Consider the following 19668-nt stretch of genomic DNA (forward strand, 5'->3'; position numbering starts at 1 on the left):
TATAATAATAATAAATATAAGTATAAGTACAATTATATTTATTTAATTATTATAAAGTACTTAATAATTTATTAATATTATTATTTATAATTTTTATCATTAGTATTATTCTAATAATTAATAATATATTAAATAATTGCAATGTAATTATTTGAATTATGAATAATATAATAAGTAACAATTATAATACTATTATTTCTTATAAATTAATAATAAATCAAGACTTTCTTGATTTATTTAAGAATTATAACTAATTTAAATATTAATAAAGTTATAATTATTACTACAATTAAGTATATCATCATTTCATTATTACTATTACTATTATGTTACAAATTACTCTCTCTGTCCCACAAGAGTATGCAATCTTTCTTTTATAGTCCGTCTCACAAGAATATGCATTTTCTAATTTTGTAAACTATTTTCTCTCTAATGAGGTAGGACCTATTTTCCACTAATAATACTTTATTACTTTTTCTTTCTAGCACTTTGTTACTTTAACAATTTTATTGCCTTATTCTATTTAATTTATGTCATGTTTGGTTGTCAAGATTCTGTTTAGGAAAGTAATCTGATTTCTTAAATTTTAAATTCATGTGTTTTGTGTTTGTTTTGGTTTTTAATCAAACTGGGAAAGTAATCAGAATCCCGGAACAAGGAAAGTTGGTACAACTTTCGAGGATTATGAAACCTAACTTTTCTTAGGTATTCTTTTTCTCAGATTTAGGATTCTTACATATTTAATGCAATATAATATAATTTTTTATTATTATTATTCCAATGTTTTAAAAATAATTTAAATTATAAAGCATACTTAATTTCAGTATAATAAATAACTATAATTAAAATTATCATGATTATAACTATATTATTATAGTAATTATATGTAATTGTTATTATCATAATAATAATTAATAATTTAATAAATAAATAAAATATAATTATATAAAAATCATACAATAATAAATAATTATTATTATTTTATAAATTAATAATTAATCAATAAAGTTATACTGAAATTTTAAATTATAAAATTTAAAAATTATATCTTTAAAAATTATAGTTATTATAATAATAATTATATATATTATTATAATTATGTATGATTATAATATAATACTCCACGTAACTATAAATGCAATTATATTATTATATTTTATGGTGGATAATTCATGTTTGAACTATCCATCGCAATAATAAATATAATAATATAGTTATTATCATAATTAGTAACTTATTAAAAATAACAATAAGTATATTTTTAGTTCGTGTGTAAATCAAATGTAAAATTTAAAATCTTGATATTTTCGAAACATAGGAAAGTAAAGTTATTAGGAATCACATTCCCGGGATTCATTTTTCGCGGAATCATTTTTCTTAGCAACTTTACTTTCCCATCAACCAAACATGGCTTTGGTGTTTTAATTTAGAAATAAAATCTAAAATCTCAATGTTAATCCAAACACAGGAAAGTAAAATTAATCAAAATCATATTCCCAGGATTCATTTTCCTTGTCAACTTTATTTTTTCGTAACAAACATGGTCCTATATTATCTATTGCCAATCTAAAAGATGTCATCACATTAATCTAAAAAAAAGGTAATTTGGGCGCTCTTTGATTCGATTAGTAACATGTTGAAGATAAAAAATGTACTAACATATGATAATATTTCTTACTAAAACCACAGCATCCTAACTAAAGAGAATAAGCAATACATCATTCAAGAAATTAAAAAAAAAAAAAGACTTAAACGTGACGAATGGCAGGGACACAAACATGATTTCTTTACTAGCAGCACGATGGAGGAAAGGAACTTCACTGCTCGATTTAGAATGGATCTCTGCAAAACAACGACACAACAGATAGGCTCCAAGTGATCAAAAAAATGTTTAATATATAGCTCCAAAACTGCAGGGTTCGTGTACCCCAAAATCGGGTGTCAGTCATAGAAAATGCACTTCTAACATCCATAACTCGCAATCGCCTGGCTGGCTCATGTAGACGGATTTCCAGTTGTGGTCTGTTTAGCCACGTAGATCTGTTTCATCCTTACAGCAGGCAAATTTCTATCCACACCGCCCCTTCCATGGAAACCCATCCTACGGTGAGGCAATTCATTTCCTGTATTGTTCCTTTGTGATGTGTGGCCTCTTTGATAATAACGACCAGTGGTATTACCTTGTTGGGTGGGCAAACTCTTATTTGAGAATTGACTCTTCACAGATCTTGCATTGTTGTATCGTTTCCCACTCTCAATTGTATCGATCTTTTCAGATTCAGCATTTGCACTTGCGGACATGCTCAGAACTGGAGTCTGCCCTGATGAAGCCGTGTTGGATCTCACTGAATCTACCAATCCCAATTCAGCATGAAATGGGACACCATTTGTATCTGCAGCAGTAGAGAAAGTTGGGCCAGTGTCACCTGATAATGTAGGAGTGCAAGACTCCGTGAACCGATTGGCAGTTAATGATTGGTCAATTGAGTGTCTGTGGCTGGCTTGAGGAGGCAATGCACCTTCCATTTGTGGCTGCAATGGTCGAGAAACAGAGACTGGGTGAAGTGGAGCAGCAGGAATGTGCCCCCATCGAGCATGGACAGGCAAATCAGGGGGAGTCTGAAAATAAAATTACCACATTTTTCAAGATATAATGAAAGATTTTGACATGCATTTCATATGCTTGAAGAAATAAAGAGAACAATCCCATTCAAATTTCGAATACAATTATTCACCAATTAACAATCCAACCAGGACAAAATGTGAAGGAACTTTGAAAATAATAAACTGTCCACGGATATAACACATTTTGTCAAGTAAATAAACTTCAGAAAAGGATAAAATTAATCAAGAAGCTCATACCGGAAATGGTGATGCATCAAACAAGGGCAATGGTGGGGGCATAGGCAAGAGTGGAGATCCTGGGGCAAGATGCTGAATGGGAGCCGTAATGGGAGCACTTCGCTGCACAGCAGTCATATTCACGCTATTAATGTCTCCCCCACCAATATGCATTGCAGTAGACGAACCATTATTTTTCCAATCAGCTTGCTTCCCAGATGGGATATAGGTGGTACCCATAAAACTCAAACCTACATGCCCATATTGTCCAACAGGAGCAAAATGATTATAGACAACCATATGTGGAGGCCCCTGAACCCCAGGTATGCCTCCAGGAGGACCAATGAACGGACCAGAATATCCAGCCGGAGTACCATAGAACGAGTCCACACCAGAATGGCATTGCTGCCAGTTACCAAGAGGAGCAGAACTGGATGTTGTAGTCTTTGGAGGTTGTGATTGTGTACCAGAAGATTCATCATGTGGACTGAATGCAAAAATTGGACCCCCCAACAGAGGGTTCACCTCATAAAAGGGGAAGTGGGAAGGACCTACAGGGAAATGAGAAAGCATCTGGCCAGTAGAACTTTGAGGACTTGGCAATGGTGGCCATAAAGAGATTGGTGTTGTCTCAATTGACAGATCTGCCGGAAGAGAAACACTTAGCAACTCCTCACCCAGTGATTGACTTGTCATCTGCTGATCTCCAAGCACACCTGCAAAAAGAAGGATAAGGAATTATACTACGATGCAAAGCCACGCATAATATTCTCCACCCTCTTGATTACTGTAATTAGAGCTACCTGTCGTAATGCCGTCAACAGAAGCACAACCAAAATTCTTTGTGTCATTGACGGAACTTAAGCCAGTCCCAACTATCTCATCACTGCTGATAGCAGCAGCAGCAACAGCAGAAGCAGCTGCTTCTGCTTCAGCCTCAGAATCTCGTAGTGGAATGCAAGAGTCACTCGGGTTCTTCTCCTTTTCAAAGAAAAGTATGTTTTCTTTCTCTGCTACATGAAAGTTGCGGGATACTTGCACATCAGGTCGATTGGAACCTGGAGCACCAATCCCTTGTGATACAACACGGCTACTAGGAGGAATAATTGTTGGAGATGTAACAGCACCTGACAACAGGAAAAGGGGGAAAAGAAAATCGTAAGTTTTTCAAGAGGAATATCTCAGCATATGTAAAGTTCATTGTGGCAGAAAATTTACCAAATTGAATTTTCTCTCCAGCAAGCAATGAATTGATTGGACTTGCACCAGAAGAAAATGTTTTGTCCTTTGTCAAAATAGATGATGGTGGCAAAACTTGGCCACTAATTGGGTTTGAATGACCTCCAACAGCAGAAATGTGTGAATCAAACCGAGCAGGTTTCATAGCCTCGTCAATTAGTGTCTGGCTTAGAGACATAACCTATCATAAAATTAATGGATTAACACAAGATATAGCTGAGCAAACTAATAGTTCCAAGCATTTGCTGAAAAATAGAAAGGTCCATTAAAATCAAATTGTTAAGTAATTTTCATTTTGATTTTCAATTAACAGAAATAATGCGATCACTAAAACTCAAGCTATTTCTGGGATTGGATATATAGCTACCTTTTAGGAAGATATGAACCACTAAATGTTATCGCATGCCATTGTCAACACAATCACAAATGCATATACCTAAGGATGAAAACCAGGCTCTGGTTAAAGTTAACTAGTTTTGATTTTTCCCTTAGACTGTCAGAAATGATGCAATCGCAGAAACATAGGGTGTCAGATGAACTGGAAATACGACTGCCTCTTAGGAGTATAAGAACCAATAATCACTAGCACATACCATGGTCATAATTTTTATTTTATTTTTATAAAGACCAATTATTAGGGTGATCCAGTATGATCATATACCATATTTTTGCTGTCAAAAAGGCCAGGTTCACATTCTTTTCCACTGTTAGAGACGACAGATACAGAATCGGATTGTGAAGGCCTGCATATAGACGCACAAGTTGAAGAATATATTAGTTACTTTGCTAATACAAAATACCAAAACTGATGTTTTTGCTTAGGAATGTACTTGATAGTATGTGCTTCAGAATTAACAGGAGCAGTGCCAATTGGAGGTTGGGAAGCTGCAGAAGAAAATGCCAATTGAGGATCAACTGTTCCTTCACTGCCCAATGGTACTGGGTGTTTATTAATGCTTCTTGAGACCAATTCCTTTTGTCTGGAGTGGCGTGGTTTACGTGGTGTCTGATATGATAAAAAAAAAGAGGATGTAATTAGCATATAGAAGAGAGAAATGTAAGTTCAAGAGAAGAAACAGATACCAACACAAAATTGCCAAACATGTGCTAGGGAGTTTCTTCTGCAATCATTATTACCTTGGTGGTCCATGATTTTGCTTTTATTTCCTTTTCCCTTTGTTCACGCCGATCATTTAGCATTTGCCTTTTGGATCTGACTTCAATGAAATCGTCCTCATCACTAGGGGCTTCAATGCCAGGTTGTTTAAAAACACGCACCACACCACTTTGTAATGGAGCATCTACATCCTCCTCAGAAGCATTTCTCCTCAGATTTGCTTCACCAGGGTTTGAGATATTCTGGCTCCTACTCGAAGAATCTTTCCCCACTACTTTTGCTTCCCTATCTCCAGAATCAACCTCCGAAGATATCGTCCTTCCAGATGCCAAGGGCTCAGTGTGCTTCACAGTTCTATTAGACATGCTTCCCCTCTTGGCTCCACTTCTAGTGAAAGCACTAGAAGAAGCCACTGTAGGTGCTGGTCTTCTGTCATAGTTTTCACGAATCCGGAATTCAGTTCGTTGGACAGATCTTCGAGGTCTCCTGTGAAACCCATTTGAATCTGTAAGCATATCATGATCCTGGACCAATGATCTTGTGTTAGAACTTTTAACTGCATAAGCAAATCTTCTCCCCCTGCCACCAGACAATGCACCTGCCCCTCTTACGCCATGATTTCTGTCAACATTAACAGACTGTGTCATTGGATGTGCATGATTGCACTGTCTGTCAGATTCCCTTGCCTTCGATGGTGGTGGATAGTTCCTTGAAGTAGCACGAAGCTGCCCTTTCTCTTCAGCATGTGAGCTTGAGTTTGACATAAATTTTCCATCACAGGGCCCAGAGGCTCCAGAAGTAGATGTATGGACAGCAGAATTCTCATTATGATTGCCTGCATTTGAAACTGTATCTACACTCAACAGAAGACCACCATTAGATTGCACAGATGACGCAGAAACAGATCTTGGCTGACCATTCACTAGAACAGATGGTGTCTCGTCCTTGCTTATGTTCTGCGTGGAAGCATCTTGAGCATCCTTGTGATTTCCAGAGCTTAAAACATCCTGATTTAGATTAAGATGGCCCAGCATGTTAGGCGGAACAAAAGACATTGATTGAGGGGGTATTGGCAAAATTCCCTGCGAAATAGGAGAAGTATATCGCAGCTGACCAAATTGGAACATTGGAGGCTGTGATGGATGCATATGAGTAATGGACGGACCAACAGAAGGATGGATATGAAGGGGCATCTGTATGGAACCTATCTGTATAGCAGGCACTGGAGAAGGAATCAAAGAAGGACCAGAAAATAGCCCAAACTGAAGCTTGATTGGTAAATCACCCTGACTTCCAGTAGAAGATACAGATGACACGATAGGCTGACTTGTCACAGCTGAAACATCAACTGTCGAGGAAAGTACAGTTGGCTGGGGAGCTAGACAGATGCTACCTGAGGAATCAGTACCATCTAAGATATCGGCTGATGCTGCTGTACAGGTTGCACCAACAAGTTGACCAATAGAACCTGGCAAAGCTGATGTATCCAGTACCTTCCAAGACGAGCTATCAGCACTTGTCCCGTGACAATCTTCTGCAGTCAGAAGATTTTGTTCATCAGATGGAAACCTATCAATGATGACTCGTTCTTCAACCATGCTCACAGGACCATCATTCATCCCAAATGATTTTTCTTGTTGCCCTTTACTTTTCTCAACATCATCACTTGGTATTTCAACTTCAACACCCTCATCAAAACCTAAGACTACATTGTCCATCACATGAGGTGAGTCTCTTTCCTCAAGTTCCCGTACCGCAAACTTCTGGTTCAGCTCAAGATTCTCAACATTCCTATCACGCACTTCCTCCTCTTCTCTAAAACCATCTTCATCCTCGTCATATTCCTCTTGCTGCTGCATCACATCTTCATTTTCAGGAGTCCATTCTTCATCCTCAATAGTTGAAACAGAATCTTGCACAATCATCATTGCATTATGTCCAGAGTCACCATTGTGAGCATCAGATTCAGTCCTTGTAACTAAATTAATGTCCCCTTCTGCTACAGCGGATGTTACAAGAGAATCTCCAGATGCATCCAACTCTTCCTGGGATAGTTGAGGTGGAGAAGTTGGGGGGCTGGAAACAGAGAGTGAAGATTGCGAGTCACACCTTGATCCACTGTTCAATTTCTGACGTTCAGAGGACTTACTTTCTAATGGCCTTCCAAAAATCTCAGATGGCCGAGGACCTCCTTGATCAGTGCCATAATAATCTGACTCCCTGCCAGATTCAGTTAGTGGAGGATGAGTATGATGAATGCTGTCATCTAGAAACGCTGAAGGACCAGAGTGTTCACTGACTCCTCTAAGATTAGTCTTTTGAACTGAAGAAACTGAAGGAGGGGGAGGGACACGAGGCTGTCTGAAAGAGTACCTAGATCTCCCGTAGGAGTTAAATTCAGTTGCATCACAATGAGGATACAATCGCTCTGGGTAAGGAGGACGAGCACCACTTCTAGTGTGTCCCTGTCCCCATCCACCATCTCCATATTGATCTGCAGTATCCTGAAAATCGAAATCCATCTCCCTGAGTTTTCCATAAGAGTCAGCACTGCCCGAAAGATTCCATCTTTGTTCTTTTTGATATCCAAAATCATCTGAGTAAGAGTCTTGCAATCCGAAAGACCTAGAAGGCATGAAGCCAGGTCCACCATGGAACTCTCTTCGTGAACCTGTTCTGCCACCAGAAACTGCATCCTGCCAAGGACTGTAATGACCAGTTTCTTGATCTGATTGAGATGAAGGGAAGCTGCCATCACATTCCAGAGAATCCCTTTTCCATGAATTCATAGGTTTTCCTCGGTTAATTAAGTTTGAAGAACTTTCTCTGGGAGGATAGCTGATCTCAGCAGGTTTGACATAAGCTGATGATTTAAATGAACCTGAATTCATAACATTTTCCACCATTCGCTCACCATCTTCCCAGGTTTCCAAGTCTTCATTCCTAGATACAAGATCTTCTTTTATAGCTGCATTTAATTTTTCATCTACGGTTGTTTTAGGTACAGAAGCATCAACCTTTACAGTTTCAGCCTGCCTTTTGGCCATCTTATCTTCCAATTCTTGAAGCATCTGTCTCGCAGCCTGTTTCCTCCTCTCTTCTTCTAACTGAATTCTTTTCTTCTCTTCTTCCCTGGCAATCCTCAGCTCTTCAGCTTTTTGAATAGCCTCAAGTTGCTCCTGTTCTGCCCTCCATGCAGCTACACGAGATTCTTCATCCAGCTTTCGCAGCCTTTCCTCCTCTTCCCTAATTCTTCTCAGTCTCTCCTCCTCTTCCCTTCGAGTTTGCTCCAAGGCTCTTTCTTGCTCTTCAACAATCCTCTGTCTCTCAAGCTCTTGCATTTTCTGGACTCTTTCAAGCTCTGCCTCAAAAGATTCTCGAATAGGATCATGAAAATGAGTAGATTTGGCGGCATCTTTTTTCCTCTTAACCACCCCAACAAGACCATCTGAGAAGAGATCCCTTTCATCAAATCCTGAAGAACTGTAGTCTCTCGAGAAAATATCATCTGAGTAGGGTCTATCGCTATTTGAATACCGTTTTTCCTGTAAGGGGTCAGCTATAGGAGGCCTTCTCCCACTAGAAGTAATAAAGGGTCTGGACAATGCATTATTCTGAAAAATATCAGCTTTATATCTGTTAGGTTGGTCAAAGACATGGCGATCCCGAGAATTACGATCTGCCCCTCTGTTATTATATGAATCACTTGAACTATTACGTTGCATCTGCTGTCCTACAAGTCCCATGGCCCTCCTCCCAAATGCAGAATCCTTGCTGCCATCTTGAACAGTGTCTCCTCCATAATAAGGTGGGGCGTATTTGTTCTCCTTTGCCATATTATTAACAGCCATTCTTGCACCAATATCAACTTTATGATTTCCAATTTCACTAACCCCATCTTTAGGAAGAGATGTTCTCCATCTGTTGACTTCCTTACCTTCCCGACTAGGTGTCCTCACATCTTTGTTAAACGGGTCCATTTTAAAGACTCCACTAGAAATAATTTTCCCAGTTTCATTGTCTCGTTGGCCCCATCTATCGTTCTGATTTGTAGCTGGCTTGGGAGGTAAAATGCTGGGCCTTGGCAAGTCAAAATCTCTATCCCAATAATTTCTGCTGTTTGAATATCCAATATCTCGTCCCTGCTCCACAAACCCATGCCCCGTGTCACGCTCATCATCGGCCCAATCAGACCTCGGATTCATGCGAACCAGTGGCAGTGGATCAGGCAAAAATTGTTCCTGCTTCTTAATTTGATCGGCCATCCTTCCACCAGCCATTTTGTGGACTGCACTACCATTTTCCACCGACGGATTTATTCCCAAGGACTCTCCTGGTGGAAGCATATCAGCCATTGGACCCAAATGATAGCTTTCCTCTTTATCCTGAGTAGAATCATCATGTGAGACTTGCTTCTGCTTCTGGTTTAACCCATCCTTGTGTTTATGTGATGCCCCGGATGAGACAGGCCTTGCAGCCTGCAGAGATGGGAAATCCTCACCTTTCAAAAGTATAGCTTTCTCTGCAGACGGTAAGAATTCTCGAGGTACAGAAGCAGCAACCCCCGTAGAACGAGCAGATGGTGGCATATAAGAACCAACTCTACTTGCCCCAGCTGCATCACTCACTCCGTTAACCCCAATTTCAATCTTCTCAGGTAATGCAGTGGCAGATGCCACAGGTTTGTTCCAGCCAACCCCGGACGAATGTCTGGATCCAGTCCCAGTGCCAGCAGTAGCGCCCGTCCCACCGGGTCCTGAGGTATCAAATTTCTCATGTTCTTTCCTCAATGATGGCAAATTCAAAGGGGGTGGAACAGATAATTTAGGAGCAACCTTGGGGGCAGCTCCTCGGTTCCTAGATAGAACCAACATCCCTCCACCCCCGACCCGCCCCCGTCCAGCAGGCCCGGGCCCATTACCCCCATTGTAATGGCTATGGTGCCCGTAGGACTTGTTCAGATTGACGGATGCAAACTTGGAGCCATGATTGGCCATATCCGAGCACAAGGATCTCCCAAACCACACCAACGCATCAAAACCCTAACCCTGAGTAACTCTCCCTCTCTCTCTCTCTCTCTCTCTCTCTCACTCAATGCCTCCCCTGAATAGATCTCGCTGCAGCAACAAGTGAATGAAAATAAAAACCCTAGGCACTGAATGAAAGCGGTAACAGTAATCGATTGATAATAGTTCATAAAATTGTTTATAATAATTCAAATAGAAGAATGAAACAATACAAATTGATTACCGTGGATAATCGATGAATTGGGGATCATACACGAAATGGCGTAGGATAAAAAAGAGCGCAGGTTAGTTATAAACGTGCGCCTTACTGAGAAGAGGGCGAGAGAGAGAAGCCCTACTGCTATCGTACTTTTAGTCCGAGGGGAAGGCACTATACAGTTTCATAGATTTCTATTTCGATTGTATTACTCCAATTTTCTTTTGTTTTTCATTTTCCTCTTTCTTTTCTTCTCTTTCTATTTCTATTTCTATTTCTATTTCCCTTCAATAATAAACTACAGCGGGAACATACTTTTGTCAGGTTTTCCATGTTAATAAATTTATTAGAAATTTCCAATTTACGTGTACCAACTTTAACTAAAAGTACAAGAGCATCCACAATGGCGGCTAGCCGACCGGCTAGTCGATTCGCGTCGCTTCGGCGAGAAAATCGGCGTTGGCTAGCTGATTCGCGTGCGCTGGCCGCCATTGTGGCGTGCCGATCGGCCAGCGCTATTTTTTAAAAAAAAAATTAAATTTTTTTTGAAAACCTATATATACGCGATTTTAGTTTCATACTGACGTGGCAGGTGGATTTTTAGTGCTGCTGACATGGCAGGGAGAGAAAGTGGCTGGCCTATGGCTGGCCGAATTCTATTGTGGATGCTCTAAGTGTGTAGAGTAAGATCCTTTACTATGTCACTCATCAAATTGTGTACGAGTCAGAATTTAGCATAATTATATAATTCATACAAAATATTTCCCCACTTATGTTTGATCCACGTTTCAGTTAATACATTCCGTCATATATGTTTGAATACGACGTTAACCATTTATCTACATAGCGTACAAAACATGAAACAATAATTAAATTTTTTGTATCATTATAAAATAATAATAAAACTATTTGTACCAACATAAAACAATGGTGAAAGATTTTGTACATCACATAGTCTATGAGTTTACGGGACCCGAACAATAACAACGGAATGTACTAATATGAAAAGGGGTGACATTGCCTACAGGGACAGCGCAGTTGGTTCTAGATGGCCAGATTTGCAAGAATGGGCAAAGACCGATTCTCACTACTGTTGTATAGTTGCAACACCTCTCAGGCACAAATGTGAGGCCTTGGGAGGTGGGCTTCTGGCAGATAGTGGGTTACACCTCTCCCCCTTAGTGGGCCATTGCGTACCCTGATTGAACACCCCTTAATTGACATAAGACCAAATTTGATACATCTATTTGTTCCGCACAATCTGAAATAGTAATTCTTATTTTAGGATTCTAATTCCTTTCCTTTTCCTAATAAGGACGGGGAAACCTCGCGGGAATGATTTGGAAGATCCAAAACCAAAAATAGTGATATTTGCTAGCAACAACATAATGGAGGCAGTCAATCAATATAGATTTGGTCGTTTCTTGGAATTGATGTAATCATAAGTTTTTTCTGAGTCAGTCCTGTAACAATACTGTCAGACCGGGATATGGGAGGCCTCTCGGATTGGCGTTTCAACCTTTTCTGCAAGAATGAAAAGAGGAGACATTTGTAATCCATACCATGAGAGAATTTGCTTGTTTGCAGTCCAACATTCTTGTCTCAGTGAGAAGATCAAGTGTGTACTTCTTTTGGCATAACAAGTCCTTTTAGATGATTTGAGAACTTCAATGTCGAGGAAGTACTTGAAGGCTCCAAGTCTCTTCATTTCGAACTCGGTAAATAAGTCTGCCTTCAATTCTCAATCACAGTTGCATCACCACTCGTAATAATCACGTCATCCACATAAATTATCAAACAAGTAATATGATCACCTCTTTTCTTCAAGAATTACATGTGACTAGAGTTGCTATGCTAAAACCCATAACGTTTCATGATTACTGTATATCTTCCAAACCAAGCTCTAGGTAACTTCTTGAGATCATAGATTTATTAGCATTCCATGTTTGCTATTATCCAAGGATTAATTAAATATAACCTAAAACTTAAATTATCTGAACCAAAAGAAATTATTTACTTAGCTTAAGAGAACATAGTTAAATAGGAACTTGGGCTCATTCCCTAAGTAATTTTAGCCTGATGAAAAATATTAAGCCGAAACTAACCCAACCCATAAATTAAACAGTATAGCCCCTCTTAATTCCTCTCCATTTTCTGCACACAAACTAGACAGAAACTCTCTCTCTCTCTAAAATCACTCTCCATCTCGCCGGAAACGATGTAGCTACCGCTGCCACTTCTGGTCATGAGCCTCCCCACCCAGCCACCAGAAAAGGGGAAAAAGAAAAGGAAAATGCAGCATATTTTAATTGTAGCAGTCTCGGTTTTCTTCATGGTCACAGGTCTAAACGTTATCCAATCTTATTAAAATTTAAACTTGAGGTTGAAGACTCATCCGGCTTTATTCGGACTGAAGGAAATCAAATTTGAATAGTTAGATCTTCCATCATTAATATCTGAAGTGGTTGTTATTTAATTACAATAGTAATAGTGTTAGTTTTCTTCACGATCGAAGGTTCAAATGTTTTCTGATCGTTGTAAAATTTTAAGAGAAGGTCATGAAAACTCATCCAACTTCATTCTTACCAAAGAAATTTAAATTTGAACAGTTAGATCTTATCTTATTAATTTCTGAAATGGGTGTCGTTTTTTAAATGTTTATTTCTAATTTGTGCACCAATGAAAAGTTGTCTATGTTGAACTTGAAAGGAAGAGCTTGACTTATTTTATTACGAGAAGCATGCTTGAGCTTTGATTTTTTTTTTCCCTTTTTTTTTTGTCTAAAAGGGTGAAAGAAGTTATTGTCATGTTTGAAATAAAGTACTTTCTCAATCCCGCAATAGGAGTCCTATTTAGTTATGACACGAATTTTAAGAAAGAGAAATGTGTTGAATAAGTGAGTGGAATATAAGTATCACTGAAATATATTAGTTTTATAATAAAATGTGGATGGAATAAGTTGATGAAATGGGGGTTTACTTACAATTTATGATAAAAATGAAATAGGATTCTTATTGTGGGATAGATCAAAATGGCAAAATAAGACGTTTATTGTGGGATGGAGAGAGTATTGGTATAACATATGAGAAAAGGGATAAAGACTTTTTAACCGAAGTTTCAACTTAAAAAAATCTAACAGCTTTCTTTCTGCTACTCCATGTTAGCCTGAACTATTTTGAATGGTGATTGAAAGTATTTTGCGGGAAAATTGTTGATGTTTATACCAAATGTCTTCTGTCATGTAGTACATATTGAAATTTAAATATTGTGACCATGGAAAATTTCACTACTCTTTCTGTCCCCGTCCATGAAGGTTTGTCTCATTTTTCTATTTCCATCCGTTTCACAAAATTTGTCTCATTTTAATTTTTACCATTTTTTTAAATGGATCATATATTCTGTTAACTCATTCCTATTCATATTTTATTAAACTAATATATAAAAATAAGACTCACATTCTACTAATTTTTTTAACTCACTTTTCATTACATTTCATAAAATTCACGTCTGCCGAATCAGACAATATTTGAGTAACAGAAGGGACTATCAACTTTGTACATGTTCCTTTGGTGAAGAGTCACATCTTCAGTACTTTTAGAATCCCACCAAATGTGGGATAGTCATCTAGTTCACTATTTCTTTGTTGCATTTATGAGTTACAATAATGAAAGACTTTTCTATTCACCTCGTGTCATTACATGCATAATCTAACTACAGTACAATGCTTTTTTCTTGAATGTAGGAGTATGATCGGAGAATTTAGGGCGTTCCAGGAGTGGTGTGCCGGCGGCTATCAGTAATTTCTTTGACTCGTCGAGACTTGCACAGCTGCACTAGTTTCATAGGAGTTTTTGTAATGGAGTGATTTAAACAATGACGAACCCAGATGGGGTCGGGTGGGGTCGGACCCCAATGCGGGTCCGTGAGAGCCATCGGAATCTCTATTAGTTGGCCGGCCGATACCAGAATAGTTCCGCCGCCAACCCCACCATAGTGTTTCCATGGAAGAGAAGAAATAAAGTAGTGGAGAAAATTGAAAACAATGACATTGTGGATTAAAAAAAGGAGAAGGTAATTAGGTGAGGAATGACTGAGGAAGAAGGCCTTTATAGAGTAAGTATATATTTTATATTTTAGTTTTCTGAAATACTCCTAATATTCATTTATATTAACAGTAAAGAGAAAACTCATCCCATATATTACAGTTTCAAGTTTCACCGGAAAAAAGCCCCAAGTTAATGAGGAAAGAGAGCCAAATACTTGTAAAATGTGATAATATTAATCTGAAAAGAAAGTTTTTACAGATTTAATATGTACAGTAATTCTTTAGTTATTTATTTTATGCTTTTAATATAATTTTTTCAAACTAATAAATGCGTAGGAAAAAAGTTACTGGTTGTTTTTGTATATTATGTTTCATTGATTTAATTTTATTGAGTTTTATTTTTATTTATAATACAAACAATAACAATAATACTTGAAAAATAACAAATAAAGTTATACTACTAACAAAGTAATGATAAAAACATTACATAAGGTCTCGCAAAAAATAAAATATTTGAAAATAAGAATTAACTACTATTGTCCATAACAAAATGTAATTTTACTAACATTGTAAATTTATTTTTAAAACTAATTTAAATATTAGTAGTCTAATTTATAAAATAATAATTATTTAAATATTTTATATGTGTTTTATTTAATAGTTTCGACCCCACTAATTCTATTTTCTGGGTCCGTCATTGAATTTAAATGCACGCATCAACAATGCAGCCCCATTATCAGCCACAACTCAAATAGCCTTTTAATTGATTTGTATTTTAAATTTTAGTACGAGGAAAATAATAAAATGCAATGTAATTAAAAAAAAAAACTATTTCGTACTATTAGTTAAATTTCGAAAATTACAAACCACAATTAAAAGAGCATAACTTAAAATTAGAATTAAAAAAGTACTACTTCGTTTCTCCATAGCTGAGTCACTTCTTTTTTGCATCCGTTTTGAAAAAATCACACTTCCTTCATTCCACGGTAATAGAGTCATTTTATTTTCTGCACTCGTTTTGGAAAAATGATACTCTCTCCATCTCATTACAAGTGAAGCGTATTCCTTTTAGGCCGTCCACTCTAATTGAGACATTTCCTTTTATGACAAAAAAATAATACTCTATCTCTCTCTTACTTTATTCCTACTTTCTCTCTTTACTTTTTCGCACTCATACTTTATTCTCTATACATTTAACCACTAAACACAACGGCCTAAAATCTGTGCCAAAATAAATGTATCACATGTAACGAGACAGAGGGAGGAATAAATACTACCTCCGTCCCTGAAAGCAATGTTTTAAAACCGGACCGGACCGGCCGGTTTGACCGGTCGGACCGCGAACCGGTAGGTAGTCCGGTCCGGTTCACTCCTTTAAACCACCAATGTATTGAACCGCTGTGAACCGGCAGAACCGGCCGGCCGGACCGGTTGGACTGTGAACCGGAAACCGGTTCAATATTGTTTTGTTTAAAAATGTTTAAAATTTGTTGTTGGTAGGAGTTGAACTCATGACCTCTCTTCTACATAAAAAGACCTCTACCACTCCACCACATGAGCTCATTGAACAATTTGAACATCAAATATTTTTATACATTAACCATTAAATTTTTATCTACAAAAACTAATAATTCATTTTAATTTTATATTATTTAATATAATTGTTAATTATAATATAAATAATTATCATCCTCTATATTTTAATGATGCTCTACTTACCATCTATATTATTATTAGTACCATATAAGATTCATTATTTACTATAAATAAATTTTTTATATTACATACTTAATTTATATACCCTAGCTATTGACATCAATGAATATTTTTATCTAAACTTAATACCTAATTCGTATTTAATTATAATATTATTTTACGAAATAAATTTTCTTAAATTAATAAACATCATCTATTTTAATACATAAAAATATTAAATTTGTTAATAATATTTAATATATGTGTTTATTATATATTCCGGTTCAACCAATGGTTCGACCAGTGAACCAGTAACGACGCCGGTTCGCCGGCCGGTCCGATTTTTAAAACATTGCCTGAAAGTTTTTCACAGTTTACCATTTCGGTCCGTCCCTGAAAGTTTGTCACACTTCACCTTTTACCATTTTTGGTAGTGAACCTCATATTCCACTAACTCATTCTTATTCACATTTTATTATAAAACTAATACTCTATTTTCGAGTTAAGATGTTGAAAATGAAAAGTATAATTGCGGATTAATAAAACTTCATCTTTCGTCTCTCATTTTATTTTTCGTGTTCTTTTAATTAATTTTCTTGATTACTTATCAATTTATTTTAATCAAAATAAATATTTTAATTCTAGAATGAATAACTAAAAACAATACACTCGACTAAATTACCACTGTAAAATTACTATAGAAATGAAAAACAAAGGACTTCACTATCTCATTAACTCATACTAACACATTCAATTAATTTTTGTGAAAATCAAACCTATTAAAAGATTACGGAGAAGAGAGTGATTTATACGTTTCATAGTACTATAAAAATAGAGTGTTTTTTGGGCAATAGTGCTATGAAATGGTTTAAATTTTTTATTTAGATTAAAATTTAAAGCAATACAGTATTCTATTTATACTGTTGAAATCTAATTTTGACTTCAAATCTTTGACCTATTTTTATTAAGATAGCCAGTGATAAAAAAAATATAATTGGTCAAGATGAAACTTCAGCTTTTAGAAATTTGAATGACAAATGATTTTCGCCTAAATTCAATAAGAGTTCTAGGACTTTCCTAATATAATAAATTGGAAAACTATAGTATAAAATACAAAGTAAAATAGTAACATTAAATAAATTATTGTTTGCATTAAATTAGAAATAATTAAATATAAATTAAATAAATGAAATGACCGTAAAATATCCTTTTAAAGCATTGAAATAATCTAAAGAAGTAAGTTTATATGTTTTATTTACCAATGTTTGCGTAGTAATTACATAATTGTTCTAGATAAGTATTCTCTCCGTCCCAACTAAGTTTGAGTAATAATCCTTTTTGAGATATCTCAATTAAGTTAAGTCATTTTTTTGTCATTTTTTTTTCTTAAAAAAGTAAAATATTCAATCACTCCTACTTTATTCCTCTATCTACTTTCCTTTCTTTTTATCTTTCATACATTATTATTCTCTCTTATTTTTCAACACAATTTCTTAGTCTTCGTGCTTAAAGGTTATGTCTTAACTTAATTGGAACGAATGGGGAGTATGTTTTTTCAAAGATGTACTTCGGTTTAAAGAAAAACATAGGAAGATATTTTCCTTTGATAAAACTAATTAAAACAACAAATTTATTCTAACAGACTAAAAAATAATACAAAAAATTGTTCCCACTGAAAAAGGTAGGTGGAATCAACACCTTTGGTACAATCTATTCATTCATACACAATCATGCAATAGCTTAGAACCTCATAAATAAATAAATAAATAAACATTATAAATACTGCTATAACTAGTTGAGAATAACAGATTCACAAACAATATTGCATTCTTATCAAAAGCCAATTTTGGCATAAATAACAATGTCACCTTTATCTTTTGTGACAAAGTGTCAATCATCCAAGATGTTTCTTCTCTCTATCCAAAACTCCTCTTTTTCCACATTCTCTCTCTAGAAAAACTTAGCTAAAAGACACATGGTTAATGCAATTTTTCTAATTTAATAATTGTAAAAAAAAAGAAAGAAAAGAAGATATTTTGAGCTCCACTATGGAACTAAAAGTCAAATAATGAATTGAACAAATCACAAGAAGACGGCGACGGTGACACCATCGGTGCCGTGAAGAGCGTTGACGGGCTCGGGATAAACATATTGAACGGATCCCAATTCGCCGGCGATAATATCCCCGGCGAAATCGCCGGAAAAGTCCCCGGCGACGGTAGAAAGAACCCCGGCGAAATTGCAGGCAAACTCCCCGGCGCCGGCGACAGGATCCCGGGAAGCGCCCCCATCTCGACGTTGGTGTCTCCGACGAAATCTCCAACGGCGAAATTTCCGGCGTCGGCGTCGGCGGAGGAGGAGGGATCTCTCTCTCTCTCTTTGGGAGAGGTGGTTTTCTCTAGAGATGCCAGCCTGGCAGCGGGAGAGAGGGCCCCACCGGCGTAAGGGGAGGGGGAGGAGGAGGTTGTTGTGGCGTTGCCGGTGAGGCGCTGGACGAGGCCTTTGTAGTCGTTGACGGTGGTGTGGATGACTTTGGGGGGGACGGCGTAGATGATGATGGGCTGGCGATTTTCCGGCGGCGGGGGGAAATGGTGGTGGTGGGGCGGCGGCGCGATTGGGGGCTTTCGGATTTTAAGGGAGTCTTTGTTGACTTTGAGGGCGGTGGGGCGTGGGCCCTGCAGCTGGACCTCCTTTCTTGGGGAAGGGCGGTTGCTGCCGGAGGCGGCGTCGGAGAAGAACTCCGGGAGGTTCATGGATGGGGATTTGTGGTGGAGATTCGGATGCAAGTGGGTTGAATTATTGAATTATTGAATTGAAGGAAGGAGCTCTGCTATTTTAAATGGCTGCTCACACCCCAATAAATCTCTACGTTGAAAAAGATTGACCCAGAATAGCTGTACTATATTGTTTATATAGGGGAAGTATATAGGTTTATTTAGGGTGGGATGTTAGGGCATCCGCAGCGAGGCTCGCCATCGTCTTGGTTTCGTCCCGGCGAGACGAGACGGCGGTGAGACCGCGTTGCAACACAGAACTCGTCCCGACGAGACGGGACATCCCGTCGCGCGTCGCGCGCGGCCTCGAGCTGTCTCGCCACGCGCGCGGACCACGTGGCACGCGCTGGCGGATGGCGTGATGCCCACTCGCCAGCCCGCGAGTGGGCGGCGAATTATGACGTCATAAATATATTTTTTTTTAATTTGAAATTTCCAAAAAAAAAAAAAAAAAAATTTAAACGGTCATTTGACCGTTCCAAACGGTCGAATTTTCAAATTTTTTTTATTTTTTATTTTTCTTTTATTATTCTATAAATACTCCATTCTTCTTTGATTCTCCATTTTACACACAAACACTATACTCATCTATTCTTTTCTCTCCAATTGTTGAAAAAATGTCCGGCGATGGAAACTCCGGCAGCGGCTGCTCCGGCTGGTTCGACTTGAACTCGTTTGGCGATTGGGCGAGCATGTACAACGTTTTGGGTACTCCCGATTCGTCGTCGGGCACC

At 37.4% G+C, this 19668-nt stretch overlaps 2 protein-coding genes across 4 annotated transcripts; both read right to left on the reverse strand.

Annotated features, from left to right (window-relative positions):
- Positions 1-1590: 1590 nt before the first annotated feature.
- LOC125195705 (uncharacterized) lies at positions 1591-10685 on the reverse strand. 3 transcript variants are annotated; one of them, XR_016129007.1, is made up of 9 exons: positions 10448-10685; positions 5218-10314; positions 4911-5086; positions 4742-4823; positions 4060-4261; positions 3645-3968; positions 2863-3557; positions 1928-2619; positions 1591-1842 (listed from the first exon to the last, which is right to left on the reverse strand). XR_016129007.1 is itself a non-coding variant. In XM_089057492.1 (8 exons), exons 2-8 carry the CDS (start codon positions 10192-10194, stop codon positions 1996-1998), a joined length of 6993 nt encoding a protein of 2330 aa, XP_088913618.1. In that variant the 5' UTR covers positions 10195-10314; positions 10448-10685; the 3' UTR covers positions 1591-1995. The 3 variants fall into 3 exon arrangements, 2 of the variants coding, with proteins under 2 accessions (XP_088913618.1, XP_088913616.1); XM_089057492.1 differs by having other exon boundaries at positions 1591-2532; XM_089057490.1 differs by having other exon boundaries at positions 1591-2619; positions 10448-10684.
- A 7284-nt stretch (positions 10686-17969) lies between these two features.
- On the reverse strand, positions 17970-19037 carry LOC125193152 (protein MKS1-like). Its single transcript, XM_048090896.2, has one exon. The coding sequence runs from the start codon at positions 18911-18913 to the stop codon at positions 18215-18217; it is 699 nt and encodes a 232-aa protein (XP_047946853.1). The 5' UTR covers positions 18914-19037; the 3' UTR covers positions 17970-18214.
- Between the last annotated feature and the right edge of the window lie 631 nt (positions 19038-19668).

This window comes from Salvia hispanica, chromosome 4 (genome assembly GCF_029641045.1).
Source record: "Salvia hispanica isolate PSC_SH4W2 chromosome 4, Shi_PSC_v1, whole genome shotgun sequence".
Lineage (NCBI taxonomy): Eukaryota > Viridiplantae > Streptophyta > Magnoliopsida > Lamiales > Lamiaceae > Salvia > Salvia hispanica.